The sequence below is a fragment of the Triticum urartu genome, chromosome 7A (assembly GCF_056163025.1).
Source record: "Triticum urartu cultivar PI428250 chromosome 7A, HENAU_Tu73, whole genome shotgun sequence".
Taxonomy (NCBI): Eukaryota; Viridiplantae; Streptophyta; class Magnoliopsida; order Poales; family Poaceae; genus Triticum; species Triticum urartu.
Window position 1 is genome coordinate 567,243,143 of NC_141879.1, and position 10,225 is coordinate 567,253,367.

At 51.9% G+C, this 10,225-nt stretch overlaps 1 protein-coding gene across 1 annotated transcript; it reads right to left on the minus strand.

Moving 5' to 3' along the window:
* Window positions 1-940: 940 nt before the first annotated feature.
* Window positions 941-1,690, minus strand: LOC147960472 (uncharacterized). Its single transcript, XM_087533367.1, has one exon. The coding sequence runs from the start codon at window positions 1,688-1,690 to the stop codon at window positions 941-943; it is 750 nt and encodes a 249-aa protein (XP_087389493.1).
* Between the last annotated feature and the right edge of the window lie 8,535 nt (window positions 1,691-10,225).

Consider the following 10,225-nt stretch of genomic DNA (forward strand, 5'->3'; position numbering starts at 1 on the left):
AAAGAAAACTGTCATGGATGCATTTGGATTTCATGAAGGCTGACTGTGCTAGTGAGATTAGCTGGTTCATAACTGGTGATAACCTTAGCTGCAGCACCTTCGCAATGAGCTTGGCCATGGAGTGAATTAGGCTGATAGGACGATAGTTAGCAATTGTTTCAGCACCATCCTTTTTTGGAAGGAGGGCAACCAGTGCCTTGTTTAGGGGTTTGAAATCACCGGCCAGGCGGTGGAACTGGTGGAAGGCCGCAAGGATGTCATGTTTGATCATCGACCAGCAAACTCTGAAGAAGACACCGTTGAAGCCGTCGGGGCCCGGAGCTTTTTCCGGGGGCATGGCTTTGACAGCATTCCAAATCTCCTCTTCGGTGAAAGGGTTGTCCAGGCCCCCACCCTGAATTGATGGCAGGTGGAGCTCATTCCAATTGATCATTTTTGAACAATCTTGCTTGGATCCGAGCAGGTTGTTGAAGTGTTCAAAAATGCAATCTTCCTTGTCTTCATGTGCCGTGAACACTCCCTCATTTGTTTTCAATGCAGCAATGAAGTTTTTGCGACGCCTTAAGTTTATCTTTGCATTGAAAAACTTTGTATTTGCATCCTCCACTCGCAGCCATGTAACTCTGGATGCTTGTCTCTTTCGGATGCGCTCGATAGCAGCGAGTCCAAGCAGTCTGGTTTTCGGTTTCTTCCTCAGCGCGAGCTCAAGCTTGGTCAGCAAACGGGTCTCTTGAGCGACGTCAAGGCGAAGAATGATTTTAGAAGAAATGTGGAACTGCAGTCTTGCATCACTGAAATGTGTCTTGCTCCAAATTTTCAGATCTTTTGCCGTCCTCAAGAATTTCAGCTTCAGCCTGACGAAAGCACAAGAGTGGTTGACTAGTCTGTTCCAAGCTCTGTGCATCATCTCGTGCAAGTGGGGGAATTTTGCCAGAAAGATTCAAAGAAGAACTTTGCTTTTTTTCCTTGGGGAGGTGGCGTCCACCAGGAGGAGAGGGCAATGGTCTGAGCAAGCTGTAGAAGCGGCCATCAGGATAACTGAAGGAAAAAGGGCTTCCCAACTGATGTTGCAGAAAAACTTGTCGAATCTCTCAAGTGTTGGCCTCTCTCTTTCATTGCTCCATGTAAATCTTCTGTTTTTACATTTGATTTCTTTGAGTTCAGCCGAGTCAATGGCACTTCTGAATCTGCCCATGAGTCTGCAGTTTATTCGATCATTGTTCTTGTCTCTGGCTTCATAAATTGTGTTGAAATCTCCGTTAATCAGCCAAGGTTGTCCAGCTTGAGGGGCAGAGCTTCTTATTTCAGTCAGAAAATCTTCTTTCCTCTCATCATCAGTTGGCCCGTAGACGGTAGTCAACCAGAAGGATTTGCCCGAAGCTTTGAGTCTAACTTGAGCTGTTATAGCAAATTGTCCAATTGCATGGGAGTTGATCTCCACAACATCAGGGTCCCAGAAGATGGCAGCACCTCCTCTAGTCTCTAGAGCAGGCAGCACAACGCAGTCTGTGAGCTTTGCACCTCCAACTTCTTTGGCCAAATTAGCAGTCCAGGTGGAGATTTTTGTTTCTTGTAGACATAGAATACCAAGGCGATGACAAACAGCAATTTCAGCGATGGCGGCTCTTCTTGCTGGCGAATTCAGGCCCCGAACATTCCAAGAGAGAATTGGACAGAGGTTTTCAATCATGGGGACACCATAGTTTCTCCAAAGGGTTTACTGAATTGATGATACTGAAACACGGGTACACTGCCAATCTACCGGGGGGCGCCGGCGACCACCAATAGGCCCCAACTCTCGCCGGCGCCAGCTACACGACGAACCACAGCTGCAATTACAGGGCATCATCGGAAAACTAGATCCTAACTCTAACTGACAGAAGGTCAGCCACCCTCGAAGACTACTACTAACGAAGACTACTAACATATGAACTACTGGCCATCAATGGCAGCTCTGTCAGGTCCCGCAAGGCCTACAGCTACAAGGAGGGACGCCTCGTCCAGGCGAGTGAGCTTTGCAATGCAGGCGATGTCGTTGACGGTCAGGGGCTCCTTGAAAAGGCAGACGAGCGCTTCAGCGGCCTCCGGGGTCATTCTGTCCTTTGGCCCCAACATCCCCAGCTCCCGAACGATGCGGAATGCGGCGCGCTCGGCCACCGGGATCGAGCAGTTCATCATTGCCTGCCTGGCGCTCTGACGCACAGGGGCGGAGGGGGCCCTTGTACGAGACATGGGTGGTGCAGACTTGCACGGAGGGGGCGTCTTGACGATTGGCGGCGGCGGGTCGATGAAGAGGGCGTGGTCCGGGACAGCATTCTCCTCTGGCGCGATCACCATGTCACTGACTCGTCGAGTAACCCCGCCCAGCTGCACCTCCAGCGTCGAGGAAGAAGGCTACACTTGAAGGGCGAGGGGCGGGCTCGATACGGTGAAGATGAGTGGCATGGAGAGCGTGGCCTCGATCGTGGCGTCAAGCTCGAACTGCATGCAGTCGACTCTGGGGGGCGTCTCGAGTGGCTGCTTGGCCTTGGCGAAGAAGTCGGCGATGGGGTCGACGACGCAGCGTGGAGGCGGAGGCGGAGGCTGGGTCATGGGGTGTAGCGGCAGGGGCGGGGTGGCGCCGGAGGCGGCGAGATTGTTGGAGCGCTTCTCATGGCGCCACTCTAGATTGCGGCCACGCTGCGTGCCGTTGCGGTGACGCGGCGAAGGGGTGCGGCTCCTGCGTCTGGACAAGGAGGCAGCCGCCGCTGGCGTCTTGTCAATGGAGGCGTGGCCCTTGCCCAGCAGGGTGTCCTTCTAGGAGCGCCGCCCAGCGCCATGGCTCCCGTCGTCATCATGGTTGCGGCGCTGTCCGTGGAGAGCCAGGCCATGACAGCCAGACGACTCCACCCTCGGGGCCTATAGGCAGCTGCGCCCCTGGCCGTCTTCCACGCCCCTGTACCAGACGCCTGGGTCGGTGCGGGGGAGGGGGGAGCCATCGTCCGAGTCTGAGGAGGGCAGCCCACTCTGGCCGGAGTGGGAGGAGCGCGGCGAGTAGGAGTGCGCCCAATCTTAGACGCGGTCGACGTGGATCAGCAGGTCATAGCGCTTGACGTTTGGAGGAGGGGCCACCTTGCGATCGGGCGGCGAGTAGCCAAGCATCTCTAGCACCCACCCGGCGCCACGCTTGGTCTCCCATAGGGTGCGTTTGGTCGGGATGTGAGCGACATCCCAAACCCACACCCAGCAGGCAAACATCCTCGTGTGGTCGCGCTCGTAGGTGCGGCTGTCGAGGCGATCGACGACGCAGAGGTCACCCAGGGCCTCCTCGGCGCCCTCGATGGACCAGAAGTGCATCGACAACTTCTCGATGACGACCCGAACGTGCAGGTTGAGCTTCAGGAGCGCGGCGTGGTCGTTGTCGTGCCAAGGAGCAATGTTGAAGTGGATGCCGTCCACCATGGCAAAGCCGCAGGCCACTGCGTTGTCTCTCAGCGCCGGCAGGTTGAAGTGGATGAAGAAGTCCTCGGGGTCATGCTCCGTGACCCGCATCAGGTGCGGCGAGACGCGCACCTGCTCCTCGATGGCCTGCCCCACCATGAGCGGGTTGGTGATGCCCTTCCCACCGACAGCGGTGAGGGTGACAGCGTGGTGACGGAGGACGAAGACGGCATGGTCCATGGTTGGCGAGGAGACGACGACCTTGTTGCTTGAACGGGGGCAGCTCGAAGGGTCGACGTGGGAGACGCGGCCGCTGGATGCCATGGCGACAGGCGGCGAGTGGGGTGGTGCAGGAGGGGGGTCGGGGGAAGCGGATGCGGCTGTGGATTGACTTGGGGGGCTGCCGGGGGCCGAGCCGCTCTTTGGCAGAGCCGCCCCGGCCTCTGTTTCTTGAGTTCTGTGGGCACTGCTTGCCGGAGTGTCCCTGACGCTTGCAAATGATGCAGCGAAAGGGATCTCTGCAATCTTTGCGGCGGTGGCGTGTGCTGAGGCACCGGAAGCAGGGGTCGTCGAACCTCTTTAAGAAGGCGAGCCGGCCTGGGTCGGAATGGGGTGGCCGTCGGTGGGTATGAACCTGCGCGCGCTGGGGCGAGGCATGGACCGCTGGATCGGAGGAGCAACGCCGGTTCTTCCGGGACGAGCCGGTTGTCCATCCACCGTCCATGCCCGAAACGGAAGCACTGGCAGGGGAGGGAGGAGCAACCACAACAGATTTGAGGCGGGGACGCCCCATTTTGGGGTGGCACGGCCAGATCCGCCGGGCAGGACGGGGCGGCCCCGCTGGATCCCTCGCCCCGGAGCAGAATACGCGGCGCAGCAGCCGGATCTGGCGCTGACCGGTGCAGGGATGTGGCAGCGACCGGTGCAGCGGATGGACCGCCAAACCGAGCAGGGTCAGGCACGGAGGCGGGCGTGCCCCATCCCGCATTGCCCGCCGAAGAGGAGCGCGAGGAGGAATGGGAACGGGCGCGGGAGCGACCCATGGACCGACGAGGTGGCGCCGGTGCCTGAGCGGGCAGCGACGGGGCTGGTGGCCGCCGCGGGCCGGAGTGGCCGCCGGCGGGAGCGGAGCGGAGTGCGGGACCGGTTTCGTCAAGATTGTCGATGCGTGTGTGCGTTTTCGTATGAGAGCATTCTTGTGTGACGAAAATGGAGCATGACTAAACTATATGATTTTGTAGGGATGTACTTTCTTTGGACATGTTATTTTGAGAAGACATAATTGCTTAGTTAGTATGCTTGAAGTATTATTATTTTTATGTCAATATGAACTTTTATCTTGAATCTCTTGGATCTGAATATTCATACCACAATTAAGAAGAATTACATTAAAATTATGCCAAGTAGCACTCCACATCAAAAATTCTGTTTTTATCATTTACCTACTCGAGGACGAGCAGGAATTAAGCTTGGGGATGCTTGATACGTCTCCAACATATCTATAATTTTTGATTGCTCCATGCTATATTATCTACTATTTTGGACATTATTGGGCTTTATTATCCACTTTTATATTATTTTTGAGACTAACCTATTAACCGGAGGCCCAGCCCAGAATTGCTGTTTTTTTGTGCCTATTTTAGGGTTTCGAAGAAAAGGAATATCAAACGAGTCCAAACGGATTGAAACCTTCGAGAACATGATTTTCTCACCGAACATGATCCAGGAGACTTGGACCCTGCGTCAAGAAACAAAGGAGGAGGCCACGAGGTAGGGGGGCGTGCCTACCCCCCAGGCGCGCCCTCCACCCTCTTGGGCCCCCTGTTGCTCCACCGACGTACTCCTTCCTCCTATATATACCTACATACCCCCATACGATCAGAGACGGAGCCAAAACCCTAATTCCACCGCCGTAACTTTCTGTATCCACGAGATCCCATCTTGGGGCCTATTCCGGAGCTCCGCTGGAGGGGGCATCTATCATGGAGGGCTTCTACATCAACACCATAGCCCCTCCGATGAAGTGTGAGTAGTTCACCTCAGACCTATGGGTCCATAGTTATTAGCTAGATGGCTTCTTCTCTCTTTTTGGATCTCAATACAATGTTCTCCCCCTCTCTTGTGGAGATCTATTCGATGTAATCTTCTTTTTGCGGTGTGTTTGTTGAGACCGATGAATTTTGGGTTTATGATCAAGTCTATCTATGAACAATATTTGAATCTTCTCTAAATTCTTTTATGTATGATTGGTTATCTTTGCAAGTCTCTTCGAATTATCAGTTTGGTTTGGCCTACTAGATTGATATTTCTTGCAATGGGAGAAGTGCTTAGCTTTGGGTTCAATCTTGCGGTGTCCTTTCCTAGTGACTGTAGGGGAAGCAAGGCACGTATTGTATTGTTGCCATCGAGGATAACAAGATGGGGTTTTCATCATATTGCATGAGTTTATCCCTCTACATCATGTCATCTTGCTTAAGGCGTTACTCTGTTTTCATGAACTTAATACTCTAGATGCATGCTGGATAGCGGTCGATGAGTGGAGTAATAGTAGTAGATGCAGGCAGGAGTCGGTCTACTTGTCTTGGACATGATGCCTATATACATGATCATACCTAGATATTCTCATAACTATGCTCAATTCTGTCAATTGCTCAACAGTAATTCGTTCAGGCACTGTAATATACCTATGCTCTTGAGAGAAGCCACGAGTGAAACCTATGCCCCCCGGGTCTATCTTCACCATATTAATCTTCCAATACTTAGTTATTTACTTTGCTTTTATTTTACTTTGCATCTTTATCATAAAAATACCAAAAATATTATCTTATCATATCTATCAGATCTCACTCTCGTAAGTGACCGCGAAGGGATTGACAATCCCCTATCGCGTTGGTTGCGAGGAGCTATTTGCTTTGTGCAGGTGCGAGGGACTCGACCGTAGCCTCCTACTGGATTGATACCTTGGTTCTCAAAAACTGAGGGAAATACTTACGCTACTTTGCTGCATCATCCTTTCCTCTTTGAGGAAATCCAACGCAGTGCTCAAGAGGTAGCAGCGGACCCTACGGGTTTGAGAACTATGTAGACATGACCGAGACACATCTCCGGTCAATAACCAATAGTGGAACCTGGATGCTCATATTGGTTCCTACATATTCTTCGAAGATCTTTATCGGTTAAACGACATAACAACATATGTCATTCCCTTTGTCATCGGTATGTTACTTGCCCGAGATTCGATCGTCGGTATGATCACCCACAAGTATAGGGGATCTATCGTAGTCCTTTCGATAAGTAAGAGTGTCGAACCCAACGAGGAGTAGAAGGAAATGATAAGCAGTTTTTAGTAAGGTATTCTCTGCAAGCACTGAAATTATCGGTAACAGATAGTTTTGTGATAAGGCAATTTGTAACGGGTAGCAAGTAATAAAAGTAAATAAGGTGCAACAAGATGGCCCAATCCTTTTTGTAGCAAAGGACAAGCCTGGAAAAACTCTTATTGTCACGTCCCTAGTTCTGGTATGGCCTAGACTAGCAAGTCATTGTGCATCATGTTTGAATTCCATTTAAATTTGAAATGGGGATTTGTGAAACCCTCAGAAATTATTTCTGGAAATGACCCAGATAAAAATTGCTCCAAGAAGGTCCAAGAAAATGTTCATGTTGCTCTCTAAAAATATTGGACAGAGATAAAAATCAAACCAATATTTTTAGGAGCCCATAAGTATTTATTTTGGGCATTTGGAATTAATGCAGTAATGATTTGCTTTGGTTATATATTGTTATATATATACAATATTGTCCAAAAATTGTGCTAGTTGATGAGGAGCTCTGGTATAATACCACTAGCTTCTGCAAAAATTGGCACAGGGAAATAAATGATTTAGTATTTTTATTAAATCAAAACAAATGTCAGAAAATAGAAAACAAAACAAAAATAGAAAAGAAACTTACCTGCGGTCAGCTCCCGTGCTGGCCCAGCACTGTGCGGCCTGGCCGGCCCAGTTGGCCAGCCCAGCCCACCTGCCCCCCTCCCCTGTCGTCTTCCTCCTGTCAGGAGGAAGGGCGCGTGCTCGACGCGCGCGCATGCTCCATGCGCCACGCGAGCTGCCTGCCTGGCCTCTTCCTCGACGCCATGGCCTCCGCGAACGACGCCACGCAACCCCCCCAGGCCTCTCTCGCTCTCTCCAGTCCTCCTCCCCGCTTCTCTCGCTCTCTCCTGCGAACGCCCGAGCGCCGCCGTCGCCACCGCTCGCCGTTGCCGCGCCCACCGTCACGGCCTCGCCCTCGCTTCGTGCCCAGACGCTCCGCCACGTCTCCGTCTTCCTCTCCGTCGAGCCACGCACCTTCGGACGGCCTGCATCGCCGCCATCGCCATCGTCTTCCTCCTTGGGCTCCGCCGTCCACCACCGTCGATTCGCCGTCACCAGGTCTCCCCCGAGCCCGCTGTGTTGCTCCACGTGATCGCCGTGAGCATCTCCCTGTTTCCCCTCTCTTCTCTCCCCCGTTCCTGCATCGTAGCCGTCGTTACCACTATGGCCGAAGCCACCACCGCCGCAGCTCCTCGCCGTCGTGGCCAGAGCCACCGCAGCCCGTGCCTGCACCTGCCACCGCGCTCAGCAGCCTCCCAGAAGGCCAACGCCGCCGCCCGGAGCTCCTGCCATGCCCTGCAGCACCCGCGCGCACCCGGCCGACCTCCGGCCGCCGCCTCGAGCTCGTTTCCGACGAGCTCCGGCCACCCCCGCCTCTCCCGCTTGCTCCAAACGACGCTGATGAGCCCTGGCTCCTCGCCCGTGGCCTCTGCCGCCCAGTTGGTCGCCGGAACGGCGATCCCGAGCCCCTCCGCCGCATTCGCCCTCGCCGGCGACTAGTCGCCGATCAAAACCGGGTCAACCCCGCTAATTAACCCCCCCTCTGTGACACTGACAGTGGGCCCCGACGCCCTAATCTGTTAATTAGATTAGAAATAACCCCCCTGTTTAACCCATGTCACTGACGTGTGGACCCCACACGTCAGGTTTGACCAGTCGGCACTGTTGACTTGCTGACGCAATTATTTCTTTTCTGGTTTTAATTAAATTAGGAAATTCCAGAAAATGCTATAAACTTCAAAAATTCATATAAATTCAACCGTAGCTCAGATTGAAATAATTTATCTATGAAAAATTATCAGAAAAATTCAATCTATCCATCTGTACCAGTTTCATGCATGTCAAACCAACTTATACCTACTGTATAAGTGAAACACTAAAATGGCTTATATAAAGAGCTTATTTTGGAGATGCATTTGAATCTTTGGTTCAAATGGATTTCATCCAAATAAAAGCTAGTTGCATTAGCTCAATCAGCATCACATATTCATGCCATGATCATGCATCATATTGTTGCATATGCTTGTGTTTGATTATCGACACCGTTCCTTCTCGATAGGTCCTGCTTCGGAGACCGATCCAGAGTACCTGTCAGAGGAGTAGTGCCCCCCTGTTGATCTACCAGGCAAGCAACCACCCTTGTTCATTCCGATACAATCCTACTCTCTCGCTCCTGCTCTCATTTATTGCATTAGGACAAAAACGATTCAACTGCTACTTTATGCTGCGGTAGTTGAACCCATTCCTCTGCATGACCTGTCATTGCCACAGTAAATAGTTAAAACCCACTAGCATGTGTAGGAGTTGATTGAGCCATGTTGTGTTCCTACCATGCTTTGCCTGCTATTGCTTAGAGTATGTCAGGTCTTATTCATCGGGAATGAATTGGAGTGTTACGATATGTTCCGGTGCTGAGAGTTAAGCGTGTGAACACGATTTGGTAAAGGTAGCGGTGAGAGGCCATGTAGGAGTACATGGTGGGTTGTCTCATTGGGACCGTCCTTAAGAACTGAGTTCTGTGTAAGTTGTCCAATGATTAGCTACTACCACACATTGGGCTCCGGGCGCTCCAAGCTCTCTTGACTTATTAACCGTCTTGACTCTGTCCAGGAGTTGCAAATAGTTTCTGGTGTTTGTAGGTAGTGCTATTTTTCTACCGAGTGGCACCCGGCAGGGTGGACTTAGGACAGATTAGGCACACGTGGCCCGGTGTACCGAGTGGCACCCGGATGGTGGGCTCGGGAACCCTGTACACGTCGTTTGGGGCCGTGAGCGAAACCCCGGCCGGATCTCCTTGCGGATGGAACCCGAATAGGCGATAAACCTGGACTAGAGTCTTGTGTGGTTAGTCAGGTCGTGGCCGACACCCTCGCCAGGCTTCCGCTTGAAGGTTGCCGAGATACATGACGTGTACATGGTGATAAGTGGTGAGAGCGTGTGTGAAGAAGTACACCCCTGCAGGGTTATCATGATCTATTCGAATAGTCGTGTCCTTGGTTAGGGACTTCTTGGATGCTTACGTCTTACATAGACAACTTAAAGTGGATACTCTAAAATGCTCAAGACAAGTGTGAGTACTATGGATGGCCTTCTCGTAAGGAGACGAGGATGAATCCATAGTAGTGTATTGATGTGGTGATTAGTGGACTCGTGTGCGCTGCCTCATCTCAAAGAAGTTTCTCATTGTCATAGAACAGGATAGCCACTGAGTCAAAGATCGCTAGCTGCAACTAAACCCCACATTACCTTCTTGATACAAATGCATGCATGATAGGATCTGATGTAAGTCTTGCTGAGTAACTTTGTACTCACATTTGCTTTATTTATGTTTTGCGGGTGAGACATCTGTCTCACTAGTAGTACCGCTTGGACTTCGACGAGTAGCTTGTTACCTCAGCTACGATCTTGTACCCTTGGGAGGGTCTTGTAGATAT

Bases quoted from the DNA above. Each gene is read 5' to 3' on its own strand.
- LOC147960472 (XM_087533367.1), bottom strand. From the start codon at position 1,690: ATGATTGAAAACCTCTGTCCAATTCTCTCTTGGAATGTTCGGGGCCTG.